The sequence below is a fragment of the Cetorhinus maximus genome, chromosome 10, assembly GCF_964194155.1.
Source record: "Cetorhinus maximus chromosome 10, sCetMax3.hap1.1, whole genome shotgun sequence".
Taxonomy (NCBI): domain Eukaryota; kingdom Metazoa; phylum Chordata; class Chondrichthyes; order Lamniformes; family Cetorhinidae; genus Cetorhinus; species Cetorhinus maximus.
In genome coordinates this window covers 10,395,619-10,421,431 of record NC_135888.1, presented here as the reverse complement: position 1 = coordinate 10,421,431, position 25,813 = coordinate 10,395,619, and the positions used below count along the sequence as shown (strand labels likewise).

General features: G+C 43.1%; 1 protein-coding gene across 4 annotated transcripts in view; it reads right to left on the bottom strand.

Annotated features, from left to right (window-relative positions):
• LOC144685438 (ras-specific guanine nucleotide-releasing factor RalGPS1-like) overlaps nucleotides 1–25,813 on the bottom strand; it is a 911,907-nt gene that overhangs the window by 28,234 nt on the left and 857,860 nt on the right. For 3 of the 4 annotated variants that reach the window (XM_078549928.1, XM_078549929.1, XM_078549930.1), the window contains 4 exons: nucleotides 20,595–20,646; nucleotides 19,584–19,664; nucleotides 4,567–4,672; nucleotides 2,045–2,137 (listed from right to left, as the gene is read on the bottom strand). In XM_078549928.1, coding sequence (XP_078406054.1) covers nucleotides 2,045–2,137; nucleotides 4,567–4,672; nucleotides 19,584–19,664; nucleotides 20,595–20,646 — 332 coding nt within the window. The remainder of the gene's footprint in view (nucleotides 1–2,044; nucleotides 2,138–4,566; nucleotides 4,673–19,583; nucleotides 19,665–20,594; nucleotides 20,647–25,813) is intronic. The other variant, XM_078549931.1, reaches the window with a different exon arrangement.

Sequence of the window (25,813 nt, the reverse complement as noted above, 5' to 3'; positions counted from 1 at the left end):
CAAAGAGAGAGAGACATATAGACTAGCTCAAAGGGAGAGAGACGTATAGACTAGCTCAGAGAGAGAGAGACGTATAGACTAGCTCAGAGGGAGAGAGACGTATAGACTAGCTCAGAGGGAGTGAGGCGTATAGACTAGCTCAGAGGGAGAGAGACATATAGACTAGCTGAGAGAGAGAGAGACATATAGACCAGCTCAGAGGGAGAGGGATGTATAGACTAGCTGAGAGAGAGAGAGACATATAGACTAGCTCAGAGGGAGAGAGACGTATAGACTAGCTCAGAGGGAGAGAGACATATAGACTAGCTGAGAGAGAGAGAGACATATAGACCAGCTCAGAGGGAGAGGGATGTATAGACTAGCTCAGAGGGAGAGGGATGTATAGACTAGCTCAGAGAGAGAGGGACGTATAGACTAGCTCAGAGGGAGAGGGATGTATAGACTAGCTCAGAGGGAGAGGGATATATAGACTAGCTCAGAGGGAGAGGGACGTATAGACTAGCTCAGGGGGAGAGGGATGTATAGACTAGCTCAGAGGGAGAGGGATGTATAGACTAGCTCAGAGGGAGAGGGATGTATAGACTAGCTCAGAGGGAGAGGGATGTATAGACTAGCTCAGAGGGAGAGTGACGTATAGACTAGCTCAGAGGGAGAGGGATGTATAGACTAGCTCAGAGGGAGAGGGATGTATAGACTAGCTCAGAGGGAGAGGGATGTATAGACTAGCTCAGAGTTGTGGGGCAGCAGCTCCACTCTTTTTAAATGCATCTTACAACACCTTGAGAAAAGTCTTTACTCTGGCTGCTTTCACACAGTATATGGAGAACCAGGAGATGGCTCTCTTCTCCCTTTGTTACTGCATGAACAGCGCTCAACCAAGCGCCCCCATGATGGGAAAATCTGACCAATCTGTGCTCCCCTCAACGAGGGGAACAAAAAGCTGGAAGCTCAGCAGGTCAGGCAGCAGGAGAGGAACCAAGTTAATTTTACAGACAGGTTAACTTTATAAGTGTGGACCTTTCACCAAAATGGATTTCCAGCATTTTCTGTTTCCACTTTAACTGCAAAGAAGGTGCCTAAACTCTAACCCAAAATGCCCCAATTCATCCAGGGCACCTGCGACCTGAAAGATGTCTTGTAGTCCGACAGAGAAGTCGGCTGTCGGGAGGATTCACCTTATGATCTTTCCTCTGGGCTAAGTGTTGTTGCCAATTTAGTCCCAAGGAACATCAGCTTTATACAGTGTGGATTTCTACAGCAGGGTTGAGGCTGCCCAAACTTAGTCCCCTTAGAATGTTTACAGCTGGCCGACAGAAAGAGAGGGAGAGAGAGAGAGGAGATTTTATTCCATCAGTCAGCGATGAATTATAATCGAGAAATCAAATGACTGATTATTGAATAGATTTGTATGTTCCAAATACGTATTTACTTTCAAGTGCTGTAAAGGGTATTTTAAACAGCATTTTTCAGATAAAATGAAAACAGTCAAAGGGATTCGGAACTTCAAAGCAAAACTCATTGGTGATGGAAGAGAATATACAATGGATGCACTGCAGAAACTCACCAAGGCTCCTTAGACAGCACCTTCCAAACCCACGACCACTACCAGCTAGAAGGACAAGGACAGCAGATAGATGGGAACACCACCACCTGGAAGCTCCCCTCCAAGCCACTCACCATCCTGACTTGGAAATATATCGCCGTTCCTTCACTGTCATTGGGTCAAAATCCTGGAACTCCCTCCCTGACAGCACTGTGGGTGCACCTAAAGCACATGGACTGCAGCGGTTGAAGAAGGCAGCTCACCACCACCACCTTCCCAAGGTCTACTAGGGATGAGCAATAAATGCCGGCCCAGCCAGCGAAGCCCACATCCCATGAATAAATAAAAAAAAATATATATAAAGCAGTACAATAAGAAGTATCCGGGTGCTTTTAGGAGATTTTTTAAAATCCATAATCGATATCTAAGGAAATCCATTTCACATTCTCAAAATAGAGGGTTTCTAATACTCTCATGAACTTGTTGGTGGCAATTACTTACATGCTTCCTCTCAGAAGCTCTGAGTGACTTTGCAGAGTAATACAGCAGAAGGGATCCAGAAAGTATGAGCCAGTAGCGAGTCCAGGATGACATCTGAAGGGAAGCAGAAGGTCAAGTAACTTTTCAACATTAAAACCAAACTAAGCCGCATTCCTAAACGAACAGTCACCACGGCCTCTGAGTGCCCGGCTATTCAGGCTGTAAGTCACGGATTTCCCCATTTTACACCCGGAATGTTCTGCAGAATGCACATCCTTTTTGAAGCTATGCTGCAGGCAAAGAATGCCTTTCTCTTTCTTGGCGTATTCAGCCTTATAGTATTTCACACATTTTGGCAAAGCCCTGCACCTGATGTTTTCTTCCCGTGTGGTTTCTGGAGCGCTTGGTATTGTAGCGTGCGTATAATTCCTGGGCAGTTTATTGGTTATAATGAGTTAAAAATCAATGCAAACAATGAGCTCTAGGTTGTTGCCATTCTGCACTGGTGATATGCAGAGATGTTAACCTTTAAGTGTTGAAACCTGTGAGGCAGGCTCTCCAAAACGTGCTTGGGGTCAAAGCCCCAACATAGGGAGAGGCAGGTCATGTGGGTGCAGCTTCTATGGGTGGGGACCTATAGGCGGATGAGGTCTGGTCACGGAGCCTCTGGCCTGGGCCTGGGGCTGAGGAATTGGTGGGCTCTAGGGACTGAGGCCTCCAATGGGGTCCAGGAAGCGAAGCATTGGTGGGTCTGTACGCAGTGTACCTGGCTGGCTGTGGGAGGCAAGGGGGAAGGTGATTTAGAGGTGGGGGGATGGGGGGTGGTGGGGAAGTCTGCCAAAATTATTCAAATGACACCATGTTGTTAAGATCGATTGGGCCTCCATGTCTGTTACTAGGCTCTCCCGCACTCTCCCTGCACCTCAACTGAACAGATGGCACGTTGCGAGGGCAGTTAATCATCCGAAGGTTAATGTAACAGTCATTCAGTCAATGGCATCACTTCATAATCCATTTCTTTTATCATAACTAGGTGTATCCTGGCCAACTGGCCATTGGCTCCACAGGCCCTGATACAATGAATTCAAAATCCCTCTACAGCCTCTCCACGTTTTACCTCTGAAACTTCCTGCAAACCTACATTTTAAAGAATTCAATCTCAGGACAAGGATGCCATTGTCCAGGACAACGTTTATTGCCCTTGAACGTCCTGAATGAACCCATTTCTTCATACTTGCAGTGCTTTTTAATCAAGCTGCTGGTCTCATAAAACAAAGTGATAAATTTGCCAAGGTGAAATGAATTCAAGTATCCTTGTATTAAAATACATGATGATGTGCAGCTGTTGTGTTAAGAATTTGCCAAAGGGGAGAAAGGTGTACTCTGCAGCTCCTGGTATCATGTTCATTTAGCAAAAAAGCACGACACTATATCTGAAACAGCGGCTTTCAATACTTGTGATCAAGCCGTGAGGAAATATTGTGCGTTTACTAGTTTTCTACCTGTGAATGGATGTGTTTCTTTTAGGGCAAATAAGCAGACTTTTTATTAGCTCGTCTGGATTACTCTAAATCAGCCCACTTTGGACTGGTTACAATTTTACCATCTGGGTTGATCTACTTATCTCCTATGGGCAAGAGCGTATGGTACAACAGCAGGGCTCCTCTAAATACCCACAGCGATTCAGGCTGCACAGCATTAGTCAAACAATATTGTGATGCCTATTTATGGAAAACTCTTGGATAAAGGCACAGTGTCATCAAAGACGGGGGATTGACTGCAAATCTGAGATGAAAAGAGAAGTAATTTGATAGGTTGTGAATACTAAACAAATCAAATGTAAAAACATCCATTTTATGCAGTGCTTTTGTCATAACTAGGTGTATCCTGGCCAACCGGCCATTGGCTCCACAGGCCCCAATACAATGAATTCAAAATCCCTCTACAGCCTCTCCACGCTTTATCTCTGAAACTCCCTGCAACCCTACATTTTTAAAGAATTAAAACTCTTGGCATGGATGTCGCTTTCCAGGCCAACATTTCTTACCCCGGAATGTCCCATGTTTGATAAAACTGAATGGTTCTGCTGTGGTCCTCCTGGCCCCCTCACAAACCCATTAACGTTCAAAGCAGAAGGATTCTTGGTCGATCCACCTGTTCCCTTCTGCAACAACTGAATAATGGGCTGGCGACAGGCTACAGAAAGACGAGGGGCAACTGAATGCAAATCGTTAGAAAAAAAACCAACCACATCTGACTCCTTTTAAGGCACGGTTTGTTGTATCCATTGCTAACGTAGGCCTTTTGTTTCACTGTGGTGTTTTTAAAAAAATTGTTTTCATTTTTTTATTCCTAGAATTTAAACGCAGGAGGAAAATCCTGTGAATGCGAGACTGATGGGAATTCCAGCCTTGGTGCTCATTTGGTTCAAAGACTTGATACACAGCCTCAGGATGATTGGCCACAAATCACTGCCAATTCAAACAGCTGAACATTTGGATGACCTGAAGAAAAAAAACCCTGTTGATATAAGTTCCACTTACTGCTGGCTTCTTGCCTTCCTTCAGTAAAGTTTTCCGTTTCAATGGTCCTTCTATGGTGATGGCTCCGGCCGTACCACTTAAGGGGCAACTGCATGCGTCAGTTGGGCTGATAAGGAAAGGAAATAAGTCAGGCCGACAATCTCTCGAAAATCAGCACTTTATTCTGTAGATTTCTATCGAAAACTACTGTTTGTAGGTAGTCATCAGCACTATCTTAAAGATTTTAAGCGTAAGTTGTCATATTTTTATAATGACATAGGCAGCAATTACTCCTAAGGGGTTAGGTAAACAGGTTCATTTATTGAGACCAGGCACTGAGAACATTTATACAAAGGCAGAAAGCTTGGAGACATCAGCAGCAGAGCTGTGTGCGCTGGGATCTGCTCACAGTGAAACTGAGACGGGATCACATGGCACACTTCCCTTCTAGTGATGGTATGCTGCTATCCCTTAAAGGCATATTACAACATAAGCTAACTTTTTAAGTGTATTAAATGTTAAAATACAATATAGAACTTAACATGTGCCAGCAAAAACTTCAAAGACATTTAAGTAAAAAATAAATCTGTTGCCGTTTTTTTGATTTTAGGAACTGCCTGCTGTTGAACAGGATCACAACTGGCCTGTAGTCAAGTGTGCTTTTTCAAAAAAACAAAAATAGGTGCTGCACATTCTAGCACAGTGACTGAACCAAGGGCTAAGCATGAGGCTGTCCTGTGCATCTGTATATTGTGTTGATAACTCAACTCCAGCACAACTCAACCAGTAAACTGCAGTTTACAGTTTCCACTTGTGGGGAGGAGCCTAACTAGAGGGCATCAATACAAGGTAGTCACCAAGAGATCCAACAGGGAATTCAGAAGAAACTTCTCTGTCCAGAGGGTGGTGAGAATGTGGAACTCACTACCACAGGGAGTGGTTGAAGCATAGATACATTTGCTGGGAGGCTGGACAAGTATATGAGGAAGAGAGGAATAGAGAGTAATGATGATAGATTAAGATGAGGAAAGATGGGTGGAGACTTGAGTGGAACATAAATACTGGCATGGACTGGTTGGGTTGAATGGTCTGTTTCTGTGCTGTATATCCTACGTGAGCAGAGTAGGGTCATTTGAGACCTCAGGGGGTGATCTCTCTGCCTTTTTGTGAGTGGTCCCAGGCTCAGGGTTATGAGTCATGGCAAACAGTGGAACCAGTGAGTTTTCAGTAGCAATGGCAGAAGAACTCGAGCCTTGAGGGACAATGGCTGCTTACAGGTGAAGGACTCTTTGGACGAGGACTCATCTTTCTTTTAAGCATACATGAGGAAGGCAAAGGGAAAGCAGCTCACGTATTCTTTTCTCTAGTCATATCGCTCATAACTCATCAAAGTTGAAAATGGAAGGCTCTTATGAACAACGGAAGAGCAAAGTGCTGGACCACGAGACGTGGAAAAATGAGCAGGGGCCTGTCGTTGGGAAGATCCTATGTAATCCTATTCTCTAAGCTCATCGAGAGGTTCAACATAATGTGTACTATGAGGAGATAGTGTTGCCGACTGAGTAATGAAAGAGGAGATGATTTCGGTGGGGTTATAAAAGACTCTGCAGGATGCTGATGATGCACAATGAATGAAACACTGAAGGTTCTGTTTCATACGATTAAAGCTACATAACCAAAGTGCCACATATCCAAAATGTGCTTTTAAAGTTTTAGTTAAAAGTTACGGCCTGATATTTCATACTGCATTACAGTGAGGGACATTGTAGTAGGTTTAAGTTTCCTAATGGCTGTTCCTCAATTGGAAGCGTGAAGTTTTCTTTTGTTTTCACATGTTTGATGGTCAACATAATTGGAGATTTACTGAACTGCTTCTTTATGTTTGGAAATCATTGGTTCCATTCTGAGTGCCAAAAGTATTGCCCTTTCAACAAGATGGGTTGATATTATAACCAATTGTCACCCAACAATATTTATTCTATTGAGTTTTGACATACCAGAATATCCAAACAAGGGTAAAAAACAGATTCAACTGCCAGATTTTCCGCAACTCATTAATTGGCTGTGTATTTTGGAAAGTTACATTATTTCATCCAGCCTGCATTTCACTGCTGTCTGAACATTTCCACTAACCCACTGGCACACTGGTTGTAGTGTAAAGGGTTCATATTAAAAAAGGGTTAATGCAGAAACTGACCTGGACTAACATATAAATACTGTGGCTACAAGAGCAGGTCAGAGGCTGGGAATTCTGCAGTGAGTAACTCACCTCCTGACTCCCCAAAGCCTGCTCACCATCTACAAGGCACAAGTCAGGAGTGTGATGGAATACTCCCCACTTGCCTGGATGAGTGCGGCTCCAACAACACTCAAGAAGCTCAACATCATCCAGGACAAAGCAGCTGACTTGATTGACACCCATTCCACAAATATTCACTCCCTCCATCACCAAAACACATTGTGCACCATCTACAAGATGCACTGCAGGAATTCACCAAGCCTCCTTAGGCAGCACCTTCCAAACCCATAACCACTACCATCTAGAAGGATAAGGGTAGTAGACACATGGGAACCCCACAACTTGGAAGTTCCCCTCCAAGTCACTCACCACCCTTACTTGGAAATACATCGCTGTTCCTTCACTGTCACTGGGTCAAAATCCTGGAAGTCCCTCCCTAACAGCACTGTGGGTGTACCTACAACACATGGACTGCAGCGGTTCAAGAAGGCAGCTCACCACCACCTTCTCAAGGGCAATAAATGTTAAGCCCACGTCCCCTGAATGAATAAAAAAAATGTATATAGACAGTGTACATCATCAGTGATGTAAGATCACATGACAACGGATTATGCTGAGAGGTAGTTCTATATGAAGCCTTGTGCTAAACCTTGTACTGTACATAGCTAATAGAATGTTCAATAAAAGGTAAAGTTTACCAACAGCCTTGCCTCCAGCAGTCTCTATCAATCCTGACCAAGGTCAACCTCATCTAAGATCCAAAACGATGATAACAGATGGCGACAGTGGTAAAGGCGACAGAAAAAGCACCAAGTAAAGAACCCAGTGACTGGAAAAAGCAGCAAAAGAAACTGTGGGTCAAAGGCAGCATGGGAAAAGAACCATCAAAACTCAAAGAACGGCTAGAGTGAAGAAAAGCCAGAGAGAAAACCTTACCTTTACCAGAGAGCTTCGGCCATGTGGAAGGCTTGGATCAAGCTGAGAACTGGCAGAACTGGCGTTGTAGGTTTACCAGATACAGAACCATTACGGGACTAGCAGAGAAGACTAGCAAGGGATAGGTCAGTACCCTTCTCAACACCATAGGCGGTAGTGCAAACAACGTAATAGTCAGACAGGACATAAACGAAGAGACGGCAACATACAAAGAGGTTATAAAAGCCTTTGATACATATTTCAGCCTTACACCATCGTTGAAAGGGTGAAGTTCAATAGGCATACTCAAAGACCAGGGGAGGTTTTAGATTCCTTCATTAACGATTTATATCGGCTAGCTGAGAATTGTGTATATGGGGCCCTGAAAGATGGATTAATTCAGGATCGCATTATTAGAGGAAACTTTATCAGGTTTTCTGCAGTTGAGGAAAGATTTAACGCAATCGAAGGCTATGCAGTTGACATGGCAGGCAGAAGTGGGGGAGCAAAATCGTACATTTATTTGAGTTGGCAAGGAGTCTTTGTGGAGAAAAACAACTGATGCAGTGCACTTTGTAGGATAGAGGAGTAGCAGTGCAGCGACTCAGAAACGGGGAAAAGGTGAAGAGGGCACAGTAGCCGCCATTACTCAGTGTTCTCGCTTGTCAGGAAAAGGTTGCACTGGTGTGAAGAGTGCCCCGCCAAAAATGCGGAGTGCCACTCCTGTAAGAGGAGGGGGCATTTTAAACCTGTAAGCCACAGGAAAATGCCCCTATACAGAAAGTCAAGGAGAAACCAATTAAAACATGTAGCATTCAAGAAATTGAAGACGAGAAAGGCAATGAAGTGCCATTCTTGGGAGAAATTCCAGGACCATTAGGGAACTATTGGAGCACAGATATTATGGTCAACAGACATAAAACAAACTTCAAATTAGACTCTGGACCAGGAGTTTCAGTTCTTTCAGTAGCTAAAGCAAGAAACCTTCCAGCCATTGACCATACAACTCCATGGTCCAGGAGGCATTCAAATAACAGATATGGTGTTCACCAGTCTGATTCAGGCATCAGTATAGCTAAATATCACCATAAAAGGTTGGTGTTTTCCAATCAGACAATGATGCACCAGTGGCCAACCTGACTATTAAGTTGCATGTTTTGGTTATCTCTTTATTTTTTGTTTGCATTTAGCAGCAAAGCTGCCCTGGGCACATCTGTTGTTTCTTTTCTTGCCCCCATCGCCACTCCCTTTGGCCCTGGAAGGCTAACTGTTCTGTCATTCAATCTCTCATGTCTTCCACCCTATCACAGACCTTCCCTTTTGCCCTTAGCTCACCCCTTGTTCAAAAAACCTATTACATCTCTAACTCTTCCCAGTTCTGATGAAAGGTCACGGACCTGAAACGTTAACTCAGTTTCTCTCTCTCTCTCTCTCTACAGATGCTGCCAGACATTTCCAGCATTTTGTGTTTTTATTTCTGAGTACTAAGATAATCTGAGCTGGAGCCATTTCCCAAACGCCGTGGTCAAGCCCGTACAGGGGCTGAACAGAACTAAATGGCTGCAGCACCTTTCCACACAATATTGGACAATATCAAACGATGTGCTCACAAAATGGAGCATAAGCTCGATACATTTCCTTCACACATTAATGTGCTAACATTCCTCACGTTGGCAATCTCATCTTTAGTCTGTTACTGGAAAACATGTTAGCAATCAACAGAGCTAGTTTGCCAAAGGAACCAGCAAAATAACAGTATGAAAAACAAGTGTGGCTACAACACGAAATTCCCTGTGACAGGGCTGAGGAACCTCTACCTCTGACCCAGATCAGCTGGAAAAGGTTTATGGGAAATATTGTACTGTTGATCTGTTTCAAAGCATATGTACTTGATTGTGCCTCTTCCCGTTTCTTGGACACAATATTTGTGTTTGGCCTCTTAGATTCCTTGATTAACAAAATTGGCTTTGATTCCAATTGGATTAGAAAGTTTCCTTGATGCTAAAGTAGTCGATCATTTAGCTTGTGACCTAACCACTTACACTGGGTTCAGATTCTACTTAACCTCCATTATTCTACAGGGAACCATTCTGTTCAATTTGTGTAGCACGTAAAAACATAAAGGGCCTCTAAAAGAATTGGAGGGGGGAATGGAGAGGGATGAAGGGGAGGCTACATTTTGGTTTCGCTTTCCTGGAATTTATCAAAGTAACAAAGTTGAGTGGTTGTAAAAAAAACACAGGAAACACCTTTTCTTCTTTAAAGAGAGCCAAAACGTACTCCCCTCGGATATGACCCCACACCCATACTTGTTACTTCAGTCAAGAGATGGGATTATAAAACCAGTTGAGCTCTGAAAACACCATGAATGGTGCTTCCTGCTGGTCCTACCAAGAAGGGTCATCCCTCGAGACAGCTGCTCTGAAACTGTTAAATAAGCTCCATCAGGAATCTGGTCCCTTGCTATATACTTGGTACTGCAAGCATAGAAGCAGGCCATTCTGCCCAACAGATTCATGCCAGTGTTTATGCTTCACACAAGCTCCCTCCCAACTGTCTTCATCCCATCAACATATACTTCTAAAAACTCAGCAGGTCTGACAGCATCTGCGGAGAGGGATACAGTTGACGTTTCGAGTCCGTATGACCCTTCATCAGGTACTGATGATACTAGGTAGCCAATCACATAGTTAACGGTCTGAAGACCTATCCTGAATTATCTGAAAGTGAGTCACTTTATATTAATTACTTGCATTAACAAAGGAAAAGCCGTTACAGTTAACGTATTTATAATTAACATCAGGCACCCACCACCCAAATAACTAATCAAGGTAATTGCCAAAACCCCTCGAAACATCAACTGTATCCCTCTCCACAGATGTTGTCAGACCTACAGAGTTTTTCCAGGTATTTTTGTTTTTGTTCTAGATTTCCAGCATCCGCAGTATTTTGCTTTTAACATATACTTCTATTCCTTTCTCCCTCATGCGTTTATCTCGCTTCCCTTTAAATGCATCTATGCTTTTTCCTCAAATAGTCCTTGTGACAGAGAGTTCCACATTATAACCACTCTCTGGTTAAAGAAGTTTCTCCGGAATTTCCTATTGGATTTATGAGTGACTATCTTATTATATATATGGTCCCTCGTCCAGGTCTCCCCCAAGTGGAAACACCTTCTCATTGCTTACCCAAAAAGGCCTTTTGTAATCTAAAAGACCTCTATTAGATCAGTCCTCTCCTGTTTTATCGAAGAAAGAAGCCCAGCCTGTTCAATTGTCCCTGATATATATAGCCCCTCAGTTCTGGTATCATGGTGATAAATCTTTTTCTCCTGTACCTCTATGTTCTTTTCATTATATGGAGACCAGGACTATTCATGGTATTCCAACTGGGGTTTAGCCAAGGTTCTATGCAAGTTTGCAACTCTGTTCTTCTAGCAATGAACCCAAGTGTTTTGCTTGTTTTCTTATGGCCATATTAATCAGCATTGCTACTCTGTTCCTCTACCCCCATTTAGACAACTATTTTCCAAGGAGTATGCAACCTCTGTATTCTTCCTACCAAAATGTACCACCTCACACTTACCTATACTGAAGTTGACTCCAGTGTTCCAATGTGCCCGGAATTGTTAAACTGTCCTAACTCCTGCATGGAAAGCAAACACCAAGCTATGGGACTGACATTATATATATACCTGTTCCTAGCTCTTAACAACAGTCTTAGGAGCTTGTCTCTCCCCATCTCTGTGACCTCCATTAGCCTTGCAACCCTCCAAGAAACTTGCATTCCTCTAACTCTGGCCTCTCGCACACCCCTCGCTCCCTTTAGCCCTGCCATACCTTCAGTTGTTGGGGTTTTAAGCTCTGGATTTCTACCCTTGCATCTCTCTGCCTCATCCTCCTCCTTTAAGACACTCCTTAAAGATGACCTCTTTGATCAACCTTTCAGCCTCCTGTCCTAAGTTCTGCTCCCTTGGCTCGGTGTCAGGTTTGATTTGATAAATGCGGAGGTGTGTTGGGACATTTTACTACATTAAAGGGGTTATGCAAATGCAAGTTGTTGAATCAGGACCTCCAGTCCAGCCCTTGAAGAGTTAACAAAGGCCATGCGGTTTATGAACTGAAACAATGCAGTATTTATTCAGTGACCTCGCTGGGTTGTATATAATTAGTGCTCCCCTGGTACAGAATAAAATATAGGATCAAAATATCCAAAGTAAATGGACACAGATGCACTGGGGAGTTGAAGGTGATACACAGGAAATTGTTTAATACTGAGGTCCTGAATCTCTGAGAGGCCAGCAGCACACTTCTGATGTAGCTTAGCTACCGGTTCTTCCGGGAGCGTAGCCAGGTTTTGGCCCGGGCTGCACATTTCTGTCAGGGCCTATTTGGAACCAAAGTCTATCCACGCCACTCGAGACCCGAGGCGCTGGAGAGCGGGCAGCCAGTGGAGAAGGGTCCTATGTTGGGTGGGTGCCCAAGATGTGTGTGAAAATCAACTGACCCCTCCAGAATGTCCAATGGGGTCAGGTATAGTGGTCACTAGGCAACTACTCTGCTGCACGCTTACAATGGTGGGACGGGGGTAAGGATTTTTGGGTCCAACATTTTGTCTGCAAATAAAGGAAGCATACGTCTCAGCAAGGACATAATCAGCATTTTGTTTGCAGCCCTCCTTCACAAAGCCACCATCACAAAAGGTCACTCATCGTTTCATCACGCTTTGTTAACCATTTCAAATAAACAATCATGGAACAAGAAATAGTTCCATGGTTGCCACAGTGACAATAAGGACGCTTGTCAACCTTAGCAGAAGCTTGCTTGTCACTTCGCGTCACTTATCTAGTACAAACGTGCTCTGTGGTACTGACAGTGTTAAACTCAGAGTACGCTCTGAAACGTGAGGTGGTTAGGCCAATGTTGGCAAGCTTTGCTGCTGGGCATCAATCAGCCTCAACTCAGCTCCTGAAAGATCGATCAAATTTTCCCCACATACAGCACTAAATTGAGAGCCTCACCGACAAACTACAGGATGGACAGTGAGGGAAAAGGGAAATTAGTCACACAGCTGCCGGGCTGAGTTTGAGGCAGATTTCTGGGTCAGCGTAGAGGAAGCTCTCATCTAGCTGACTTGGTGCGGTCGATGCTAACACCAAGTGCTTCAATTGGATATACTCCATTTCCCGGCATGAACATCCCTTACCACGAGAAAGAGAAGACTTTGCATTTATATGGCACCTTTCACAACCTCAGGTTGCCCAAAGTGCTTCACAGCCAATGAAGTGTCTTTTGGAGTGCTGTCATGTAACATGACAACCAACTTGTGCACAACAAGCTCCCACAAACAGCAATGTGATAATAGACCATAAGACATAGGAGCAGAAATTAGGCCATTCGGCCCATCGAGTCTGCTCCGCCATTCAATCATGGCTGATAAGTTTCTCAACCCCATTCTCCCGCCTTCTCCCCATAACCTTTGATCCCCTTACCAATCAAGAACCTATCTATCTCGGTCTTAAATACACTCAATTACCTGGCCTCCACAGCCTTCTGTGGCAATGAATTCCATAGATTCACCACTCTCTGGCTAAAGAAGTTTCTCCTAGATAATAACCTAGATAATTTGGTTTTTAACGATGTTTATTGAGGGATAAATATTGGCCAGGACACCTTGTCTTCAAAATAGTGCCGTGGGATCATTTATAGTGCAGGTGAGATCTGTGTTTAATGCCTCATCTGAAAGAGAAGCAAAACAAATCTTTAGAAAATTGCTTCCAAATGGTTCACAGGAAAGTAGCTGAAGTTGGGTTCCCAAATGGCATAAGTGGAATATTTTCCATATCCCACAAACTAACGGAAGCATGTGTGCTGTAGGCACAACCTCACAGTGGAGTTTCCCTCTAGCTGTTGGTAACAGTAAACAGTCACTCAACATAACATCAGACTACATCTTGAATACATTTGCTGCATAATTGTTCCCACTGCTAGCATAAATAAACTTTGGTTGTGTTAATTGACTGGTTTTTGGTCATTTATATTAGAGGGATTATCATTTCAAGACAGGCACAATAAATAAAAGCAGTCTCCTATCCGCAGTTTGTTGGAAAATATGCTTTTCTGTGCTGGTGGAGATATGTTTGTGCAAATAGCAGCTCTGGTGTGTAAGCAGAGCTATTAATGCGGCTTAGGGTCACCTCAGCAAAAGTCTTTGGTTGTCCGTTGCACGTGATGAGTCCTAGGTCAGGTTGAGCTTCATTTCAGATACTGTTATTCAGTATCATGTTGCCAAGCCACCCCTGGTTACTGCAATCAGGTTATTCGATCACACCCACCAAACACCCCAATGTGTGCACATGACCCGAGACTACTGCATCTAATGTGCAATACCTTACTCTTGTTACCATGTCCTGAAACCCTCATCCATACCTTTGTTATCTGCACACTGAACTATTCCAATGCCTACCCGGTCAGCCTCCCACCAGGCACCCTTCATAAACTTAAGCTCAACTGTTGCCCGTATCCTAGCTTGCGCTTATTCCATTCGCGCCCCCCCTAGACAGTGTGCTCGTTGATCTATATTTTTTCATAGTTCGGCAACACCTCGATCTTAAAATACTCATCCTTATTTTCAAATCTTTCCATAACCTCCTCCCTCTCATCTCTGTAATCTTCTCCAGCCCCACAATCCTCCAAGACCCCTGCGCCCCTCCGATTCTAGCCTCCTGCGCATGCCTGATTGCCGCTGCTCCACCATTGGCAGCCGTGCTTTCAGCTGCTTGAACCCTGAGCTCTGGGATTCCCTCTCTAAACCTCTTCCTCCTCCTTTTAAGATGCTACATAAAGCCTGCCTCTTCAACCAAGCTTTGGCTTATCCGTTCTAGTATCTCATGTGGCTCAGAGTCAGATTTTGTTTGATAATGCCCCTGTGAAGCATCCTGGGACATTTTCTAAGATAAAGACACTATATAAATGCTCATTGCTGTTTTTTTTTATTGGTCGGCCAGCTGCTTTTTGTGCTCAGGAGCCTCCAAACCAACGGGCAGATATGGAGCGAGTGCAGTCTCTCCACACAGGGACAAGTCTCCAAAGTCCCAAAATCCAAAGATTCAATTGCAATTGGCAAAGCCAGCAAATTCTAACTCTTGCTTGGACAACAGGAATTCAGCCCGCTAGTACAGGGCACTGGTAATAATTTAGCTGCTTGTATAGTGAGAACCACCCTACCAAATGTTTTGCAAGATTATCTGAAACAAGTGGGAAAGCTCGGGCCTCAGTGTGAGGTTTACCTTCCCCTGTTCCATTGATGAGCCACACCAGCAGGACAATTATTACCCATGCCCTGGTATACCGGACATATTGGCTTCCAACCATGGGGGGCTGTCTTGGTAACAACCTTGCTTTACCAGGTACATCACCTTCACCCCATGGAGGATACTGGCAGCGTGGTCAATAATTATTCTTCCACTATGTGTGGAATCTGGCTTTTGCCCAGTTCACTGGGTGTCACAATGTGGAAGATGTGGAAGAGGTAGAAGCCCTCAACTCATTTAAAAGGTTCTGGTCTGCACCTCAAGTGCCCTAACCTGCAGGGCTACGGACCAAATGCTGGAAAATGGGGTAAGGTTGGGTGGCTCGTGTTTTGGCTGGCAAAGGCATGATGGGCCAAGCGACCACCTTCTGTGCTGTAAACTTTCTAAGATTCTATCTATCCTATTTGAAACTTGCGGTGTAGAATGATCCTGACAAAATCACCTGGAATTTGTCAAACTAGTCAAGGCCTGTCTTGAGTTATAAACACTGTAACAATGGCATCAGGAGGTGGTGTAGCAGGTTGACATCCTAATGAAGTGGTCAGACACAGGGCAAACCACTCGGGTGAACTCAATCATTAGGCACATACAGGATAAATGCCCTTTTAGTGTTTGTCAATCGGTGAATGGACTTTTACCTTGGATGATGACAATTGTAATAAATCCTTCAGCCTGAAATGTGAGATTTTCTGCTTTTTTTTCAGCTAACGACTGATCCCTATCCAACATTTCCAGCAACTTCTGTTTGTCTTAACAACACAGGAGCTGAACTCTGCTGCACACATCCAAATCATATTAAAAATCTAGTGTATGTATGCACTTCAGGTCACAATTTTCAGTCATGCTTTAATGGTAATATTTAATGTTGAAATTGCCTAAGTAAATATTTGGAACAAAAGTCATACTTGCAGAGGTACTGACAATAATTTTCCAATCCTCCTCAGATACAGGAAATGCTGCACCTTTGTTCAAAAACGATGTAAGGATAAACCAAGCAACTATAGACCAGTCAATTGAACCTCGGTGGTGGAAAAACCTTTAGAAATGATTATCCGGGACAAAATCAACAAACGCTTGGACATGTGTGGATTAATCAAGGAAAGCACAAGTCGTGTTTAAATAATTCAATTGAGTTTTTTGGATGAAGTAACAGGGAGGGTAGGTGAGGGTCATGCGATTGATGTGGTGTACATGGACTTCAAAACGCCATTTGATAAAGTGCCACGTAACAGGCTTGTTAACAAAGTTAAAGCCCATGGAATGAAAAGGACAGTGGCAGCATGGAGATGAAGATGGCTAAGTGACAGGAAGGAGAGAGTCATGGTGAACGGTTGTTTTTTGGACGGGCAGAAGGTTGATAGTGTGGTTCCAGGGGTTGGTACAGGACCACTGCTTTTCCTGATCTATACCAATGACCTAGACTTAGGTGTGCAGGGCACAATTCCAAAATTAAGTGACACTAAACTTGGCAGTCTTGTGAACTGAGGAGGATAGTGATAGACTTCTAGACCACCAGTGGAATGGATGGACACATGGCATATCAAATTTAATGCAGAAAAATGTGACGTTATACATTTTGGTTGGAAGAATAAAGGAGAGGAAATATAAATTAAAGGATACAATTCTGAAGGGGGTGCAGGAACAGAGAGACCTGGGAGTATATGTGCATAAATAGTTGAAGGTGGCAGTGCAGGTTGAGATAGTGGTTAATAGGGCATGCAGGATCCCGGTCTTTGTGAATGGAAACAGAGTACAAAAGCAAGGAAGGTAGGGGGAACCTTTATTAAACATTGGTTTGCCTCAACATATAAATATTCAACTGGGGTTTTCATAAGGGAATTGGATAATTATCTGAAGAGAAAAATTTGCAAGGCTACAGGGAAAAGAGAGGGGAATGGGACTAGCGGAGCTGGTCTTGCAGAGAGCTGGAACACAAGATCTGCTGAATGACTTCCTACTGTGCTGTAGGCATTATCTGATATTTGAGAACAGTTGACTGTAGCAATGTAGTTCTCATGAGTACGTGAGTCAGTGTAGTGCAGAGCTTTTGAAATCTGTCTCCTAACCCCTCTCCACCTTGTAGGGAAAAAAATCCCCTTGTATTGATCAACTAACCATGGATAATTTACTACTGGAGATTATTTTAACACAGGTTTAAGATGCATCGGTTCAGTTGAAAAGTAAACATTTTAATTTTGTGCAACAAACCTGTGTACATTGGACACTGGTGGGAAATTTATTTCTTTGGCAATCTTTTGCATCATTAAATTAAAATGGTGTAATTTGATTTGTTTTTGCTGGCACTTGTTTTGCAGTCAATGTACAAGGAAATGAAAAGAACCTCATGTTTTGCGTATAAAATGCAAACTGCTTAGTACGATGCAGGGCTAGAAGGGTAAACGCTTCAGCTAAGGAATGGGAGCAGGAAGTCACACAGAGAAAATCAGGCTCTGATTGGAACTGATTAGCTGATTTCAGCCAGAGCAACGATCAGGGGATACTGGAATGTCCTTAGCACTGGCATAGGCCAGGGAAAACATGTTCCGATTCCTATCCAAAGATCCCCGTTTGTGGACTTGAGGTGGAAATTTGATAGGCAGGACTATGAGGCTTCTTGCCAATAAATAGCCAGTTGACAGCTACTACATGGGCTTAGACATGGAAGAAAAGGCCCTTTGGATAAGGTACCAGGAAATCCCTGGTGCTGGTGGAAACATCACCAGAGATGCTCAAGAGCCAGGGCACTATTGTGTGCTGATGGGCAGATCTGTAATGGTTGGATCAATCCTTTGCTCTCAATGCCCTTTGCTGCAATCAATGCTTATTAAGTTAATCATTTCTTTAAAAGAAGAGAGAAACATTTGCAACGATTTTGTACAAGTCTGTTATGTTCCTTGCTTAACCACACTGACTGGAGACCAGAGTCAATTATGAAGCAAAAGCTATTTATCTCCTGTGCGATGATGCTTCAGCCAACAGTACATAGTATATTAGTCCATTATATATGATAAAGGTAAGGTTACACACTTTGCTTCTTTTCTTGCTTCCCAATAAGCACCAACTGGATGACTAGTTATTATATAACACCATGCCCAGAAAGCCAATCTAATTTCAAGGAATTGTATCATTTTCTCAAGTACTTTGATTTTTTTTTGAATTTTTAATATTGAAGATGAATATCCTATCCCAGGGTGTTATATAACAGCAATAATGAATGGCATAAAAAGGCTTTATTCCTCATGTATAACTTATGGATGGAATGATACAAGAGGGATGGGGCTTTAGCACACCTTCACATTCACTATTGCCATCATCCTAATACAGTAGAATGCTGTACATAGAGATATGTGGTTCACATTATGAAACAACACACAATGAGTTGTCAGAAAGATAGAAGCTAAAGTATTTGTGTCCAATAATATATACTGTTTGTGGAGTTTCTGGATAACCAGTTGCAGTTTTTTTTCTAAAAATTCCATTGATGTCAACCTGCAAGAACTAAATGAACACGTATCATTGACTTGAAATGCACTGCTGTGGCAGTGGCTGTTGGTGCAAAAACTGACCAACATTGGATCATAAGCCCTCAATTAAGTTCCAACAGTATATATTATAAATAATAACAGACATCAGTGGCTGACCTCAAGGTTGCTAAGCAATTAGGCACTAACTGACCGTTACAAACCACTTAATTTGCTCTTGTAGTTTGTAACATCATTTGGCCCCTTCAGGTTATTGCCTTGGGGTCAGTCTCACATGTCCATTATTGAGCACCTGATCTCTACTTTGGGGTCAGCATTCAGCACTACTCTTAGCAGTAAACCTCAACTCAGTCTACATTGGGTTTGACAAAGAGAGCTGTTCTAAAATGAGCCAAAACCTGTAAAGCTCTGATGTATACCAGGGCCTTTTTAAAAAAAATAAATCCTTGGCTTTTAGGCAGAAACTATTAGCCCAGGTAGCTGAGAGGAGGTTAATGCTAGTTATAAGCTCAGCTCAAAGCATTTCTATATCATCTTACAAAGCAAATCAAAACGGTACTGGGTTCATGGAAAGTCATCATTCGGGCAGACCACTAGTTACTGATTTTCAAGGTAGCTGAAATATTAGTCACTGCAGCACCTTTTAAAGAGTTTTAACGGTTACATTTTAAGAGTCTCTTCTCATTATCAGCCCACCACCTCACAAAGGCAACCGAGAAGGAACCATGTGATTTTGCATCACGAGATGCCAATCTAATCAATCAAACCATTCTCAGCATATTTAAACAGGAAAAAGAAAATCCAATATCCAAAAAAGAAATGGAATTGTTTTGGTGCATGAAGTGTGGTGATTCTGCCATTCATTGGCACATCACTTGAAAATCCAAAATGGCTGGTGGTTTAAGAAACCAGGAATTAGCTGGGTCTGCCCGTACACAGGGTATAAAAATTTTCCGCTTAAGAATTAGCACGCCATAGTTAAGGTTCGAAGATGATGAACTTGATTCAGGATGGAGACATGCAGACCCACAAGATCGGCTTATGATCTCTGATCTTTCGCCTTATGACAGACCCCGCCACCTTACTGTACCTGTTAATATTGCACCGACTCCTTGGAGAATTCTTTACTGAAACCCGCCAGTTGGGACCTAGTGTTGCATACAACCGATTCCTGTTTGCAAATTTAAACATGAGTTCTGTAGAGCGCACAATCCCCATATAATATACACATATTCATATAAGCATAAAGAATTGGCCACATGCATTCGTCTCTGTAACCAGTATATTACTCCTAGGTTCAATTCTTGGTGTGTGTTGAGCTAGTTGGGGTATTGTAATTAATCTCCACATGCCTGGGCTAGGTAGCAAGCAAAAACAAAAAAAATCAGCAATGTTCCTGCCCCTGATTGATGAGCCCTTGCTAGCCAGTGCATATACGTGGATGTAGCACCGACCTTAGTTAATGTACAACCTACATTTATACATCCTGTTGAAACTTGCTGTCCAGGCACACTGAGATTGGGTGATGGTGGCTGTGAAATGGACTTTAGCGAAGGACCATCATGAAGTGGAGGGGCAAACAGATTGGGGAATGAAAATTAGAAAATATATGTATTCCTTACGGGAGAAAAATCATACTGTGAAAAATGAGTAATTCATTTGTTCATTTGAAATTCCTCTTACACATCTAAAATAAATTGGTTAGTGTTTTCATTTAAGTAGCGGGAAAAGGAACGTCTTACAAATACGTGAATTGCTTAGTCACTAATGTAGTGCCTTTATTTCCACTATTGTTTCGTATTAGTGAACTGACTAGTTTCACCATTTCTCAGTCAGCCCATGCAGAGAGTGATTTCACCCTCTTAGTTTCCGCTGAGTATATTTCTAATCGATAATTCATAGGAATTCTCAGAGAGTGAAATGGAAGTAGGTGTTTCACCTCTCAGTACTTCGAATTTGGAAATTTAAACAAAATTCCACAGAAAATTCAATCAATTTACCTAAATGTCAGCAAAGCATCACTCATTTACAAAGGAAATCTAAAAAGGCGGGGTGGAGTGATAAAATGCGATGAGGAATGTTTGGTTACACTGCCACTCACCTCTCCAATCCTGAAGACAGCTCTTCACCGAACTCAGAGCTTTCACTGCTTCCTGCAAAAAAGAAACAAACGGAGAGATGTGTTGAATTGACAAATGGGAGTAGGCGACTAAAAATTACTGCAGCATTCTAGAACTTTCTGGGAATTATGTGCAAATCTAAGCAATGTCACTTCAAGTGCCATTTGAAGAATTTTCCATCATGATGAAAGGCAGCAATTTCCTTTCACCACATCCGAGAGTTGAATGTTGTCCCAGTAACTGGATAGTCCTCTCCGTTCCTTTCAACCAAGAAGTGAAGCCTTCAGTAAGAAGTAAATTTTAACACATTACACTGGTTCCCCAGTGGCATCGCCCACTGTTGAAACCCAGCTATTAGAGTTGGCATCAGCTCCTGCCTCAATGTCCAAAGTGTTTATGCTGCAGAATAAAAGGACTCTTGCTTATAACATGATTAGCATATCAAAGTGATAGGGTGAAACCTGTAGGCCTAAAGATGGAAGTTTGAACTACAAATTGGACAGTGATTTCAGAACCATCATGAATACTGAAAAACCATAATGAATACTGAATAATGAATCGTGTTTCCCACATAACAACAATGACTCCATTTTGAAAGTACTTCATTGGCTGTAAAGTGCTTTGGGACATCAGGTGGTCATGAAAAGTGCAAATAAATACAGCTTCTTCTTGTAGCCTTTGAACATGATTAATAAAAACATGTTAAACAGCAAAGCAGAGCAGATTGCACCTTGCTTTCTCACTTTGCCTCCCACTGTGTTTACTTATTGCCGACCGAGGGGTAACTTCTTCCAGTAACGACCAAGTCTCTGGCTGCTCTATAGCTTCTGGCACGGATGACTAGGTGAATAAAATGCGGAGAAAAAGAATTGGGAGCCTTCATTCCACAACAAGCAGTTTAATAAAACTGACCTAGTTCCATTATTAGTTTGTTTTCCAGCTGATTTGGCACATGATGTGGAAAATCCAATGTAAAGTTATGGAGGCCGAGCAATTGAACAAGTTTGAAGATATCAGTTCCCAACCTGACAGGGAATATGGAGCTGCAAAAGCACATTACAGTACTGTGCACCTAGCACAAAGGGAGATGGTTGTTGTTGTTGAAGGTCAATCATCTCAGTCCCAGGACATCGCTACAGGAGTTCCTCAGGATAGTGTCCTAGGCCCAGCCATCTCCAGTTGCTTCATCAATGACCTTACTTCAATGTTAGGTCAGGAGTGGGGATGTTCGCTGATTACTTTTTTCCTTTATTCTTTCACGGGATGTGGGCGTCATTGGCAAGGCCAGCATTGGTTGCCCATCCCTAATTGCCCTTGAACTGACCTTGCTTGGTCATTTCAGAGGGCAGTTAAGAGTCAACCACATTGCTGTGGGCCTGGAGTCACAAGTAGGCCAAACCAGGTAAGGACGGCAGATTTCCTTCTCTAAAGGACATTAGTGAACCAGATGGGTTTTTACAACAATCGCTGATAGTTTCATGGTCCCCACCACTGAGACTAGCTTTCAATTCCAGATTTATTAACTGAATTCAAATTCTACCAGCTGCCATGGTGGGATTTGAACCCATGCCTGGGTCTCTGGATTACTAGTCCAGTGACATTGCCAATATGCCACCGTCTCCCCAGATACTGCACAATGTTCAGCACCATTCACAACTCCTCAGATACTGAAGCAGCTCATGTCCATCTGCAGCAAGACCTGGACAAAATCCAGGCTTGGGCTGATAAGTGGCAAGTAACATTCAGGCCACACAAGTGTCAGGTAATGACCATTTCCAACAAGAGAGAATCAAACACTCTCCTCTTGACATTCAATGGCATTACCATCACTGAATCTCCCACTATCGACATCTTGGGAGTCACTGTTGAGCAGAAACTGAATTGGACTAGCCATATAAATACTGTGGGTACAAGAGCAGGTCAGAGGCTGGGAATTCTGTGGCGAGTAACTCACCTCTTGACTCCCCAAAGCCTGTCCACCACCTACACGGCACAAGTCAGGAGTGTGATGGAATACTCCCCAATTGCCTGGACATGTGCAGCTCCAACAACACACAAAATGCTCGACACCATCCAGGAGAAAGCAGCCCACTTGATTGGCACCTCATCCGCCACAATAAACATTCATTCCCTCCACCACCAATGCACAGTGGCAGCAGTGTGTGTACCATCTACAAGATGCACTACAGCAACTCACCAAGGCTTCTTCAACAGCACCTTCCAAACCTGCAACTTCTACCACCTAGAAGGACAAGGGCAGCAGACGCATGGGAACACCACCACTTGCAAGTTCCCCTCCAAGCCACACACCATCCTGACTTGGAAATATATTGCCGTTGCTTCACTGTCGCTGGGTCAAAATCCTGGAACTCCTTTCCTAACAGCACTGTGGATGTACCTACACCCCATGGGACTGCAGCGGCTCAAGAAGGCGGCTCACCACCACCTTCTCGAGGGCAGTTAGGACCGGGCAATAAATGCTGGCCCAGCCAGCGATGCCCACATTCCATGGAAGAATACATTTTTAAAAATTGGAAAAAACAAATTGGAAAAATTTTGTTTCTTTCAAATATTTTTTAAAAATACCCCTGGGAGCACGAATGATGGACAGGTTAGGCCGGATACAATTTCTGTATTAAATGAAGGGAGAAATGGAATGTTCTACATTAGAAATCCAAACCCGGTTCCCGTTAATTGAAAGCAAAAGTGCAAAATACACGTGGTGAAAAGCAGCTTAAAAGTCTGTAATAATCCTTCCCTCTCCCACTCTTATCATTTAACAGACTGATAGATTAATGTTCAGAATATAGGACTAAATCATGATCAAGTGCCATGGTGAATACTAGGAGGCAGTTTGGCTTTAGAAACAGGATCATCATGGAATCATTTTTCCTTGTTTGATATTTTCAGAAACCATATCCTCTTGAAGTGGCCGCACATTGGCAACAAATGGTATCAACTAAAGTTGAAACTGCCTCTCCCAATTTATGTTGCTATCTTTATACTATTTGAAAGAAAAGCATTTGCAAAACCAGCCAGCAGTCATGTCAATGCTCCGAGCACCGTAAAGAGACTCCGTTACGATGGGGTCGAATGGCAATTTGAAAACAACTTCAAAGGAACCATGGCCAGCGTAAGAAATTCATTCCCAGCACCTCGCCATTCATTTCTTCCGGTCTCACTGGCCCACCTTCAGACGGCATTTCCAAGTGTTTTAACTGTTCACAAGACTTGAAATGTGTCTGACATAACCGGTAACTTCAGTTACCAACCGGTAATCTTCAATTGGCACAGTGCAGTTCACATCAAGCCAAAGAGGCAGGGGACAAAGCCATCTGGAAGTTCAATGAAAGCTTCTCTTTTGTAGGGTTTCTTGAACTCTCCAAATGTCAATGCCCCCTGAACTCAGGTCAGCAGCAACTCAATGACTGAACTAAAGGAGGGTAAGTCTTGGACAGGGACATCCCTGGATTAGTCTGATGATAATTACCTCTGAGGTGGCAAAAGGAAACCTGCATGGGGTCAAATTATTTGCAACAGGGTCAGAGTGGGCAAACGTGCTAAACCATAGCTGGATTGTTATGTACACATAAAGGCAAAGCTGGGCAAGGGAGGGCAGCAAGGGAGGGAGAACAACAGCTCAGATAACTGGAACACATATGCCTTTGCTCTCCAACGGATTGGGGCAATGTCCATCTTCTGGACTTGTGGCCTAGTCACTGTGCGTAACTAGTTGACCATTACAATTGCTCACTGCCACTGCATTAGTTACCGTATTGAACAATTTTACAGGTGTACAGGAAGTTAATTACTCTTCACAGCATATTTCAGCACCAACTAAGATTTCAAGATGACTTCTTTTGGTCTCTGTCTTTGTGGCAACATCAGAATCTTATCTGCTGCGCTCCTCATTTTCCCTCTACCCTCAGGCATCTTCTACTACAGTGTACTCCACACTTGCCTGTTCAGTTCCTTGTCCATTTGGACACTGTTGGGGAAGGGGTCATTACCATCGAGTGAATGATTTGATCCCAGCACTTCTCCTGAGGCTACAGGAGTATTTCTTCCCGCTCGTTGAACTCTTTCACCATTCCCATGCCACCATCCATTTCAGTTTCTTCGCTTGTTTATATGACCAAATTCAAGATTTCACCAGTAGCTCAGCCTGAAATTCTGTTGGATTCCTCGTTCACAGCGGAGAAAGTGAAACCATGTTTGCCTGGATATTTCAACTTCTTGTCTGGATCCATAGGTTACCTTTAGCTTCCCCAGTTGGTCAGATAGGACATAATCTACTGGGAAAACAGTTGAATGGGTGGTCATGCTAACAAGGTTTAAGCCACAAGCAGCTCAGAAGCTCTTCACTACCAGGCTCAGGGCACCTACATTAATATAACTGCAGTGATGTAGCTCCAGCAGATTTGTTAACAAATGATACGTCTTTAGGGTAATAATGCTGAACACCAAAGGTCTGGGTGATAACTTCAAACACCACCCAGGCGCCTGGTAACATTTTGATAAGAACATTAAAATTCACTCAGAAAAATTAAAAGTAAACCCCATATCTGTTAGGGATGGGCAATAAATGCTCACATCCATGGACTTGAAAAAAATAAGTTTATTCCTGGGCAAATAAGGCATCAAGTCAATTTACTACTGAAGGCTTCAACCGAGCTGGCTGATTTGTTTCATATGTTAATGACTGAGAAGTTATCCCTTAAGATTAGTTTGTGATTTTCTCTAATTTCCAACATAGCTGCCGGGATTCATTTAAAATCTCTCTCTTTATATCAAGACCATTAGCTATTTAAAAATAATTGAGAACAATTATAGAACAGCCAAGTGCGGGACATTCAAGTGTGATGCTTAAGGATAAGAGTTCATTACCAGAGCATTTTTGGGACCTTCCTTCCGAAATGTTCATCTCACAGCCAAAGGCAACCTTATTACCGGGGCGCACATTGTGCATCTTCCCGTTCACATAGTCTGGCAACACATTTAGCCTCAACAAACCTGCAGGTTTGAAGAAGGTGGCTACATGACGGAAACTAATGGATGGTGGGCGATATTGAAGATAAATTAGCCCTACGCGTCCTCCAGTCACTACCAGCCTCATCTCAGAGTAGCAATATTTACTGCCTTTCCCTACTGATTAAACCCAATCTGATCACTGATATCAAATCTCAGGAAGAGAAGCACA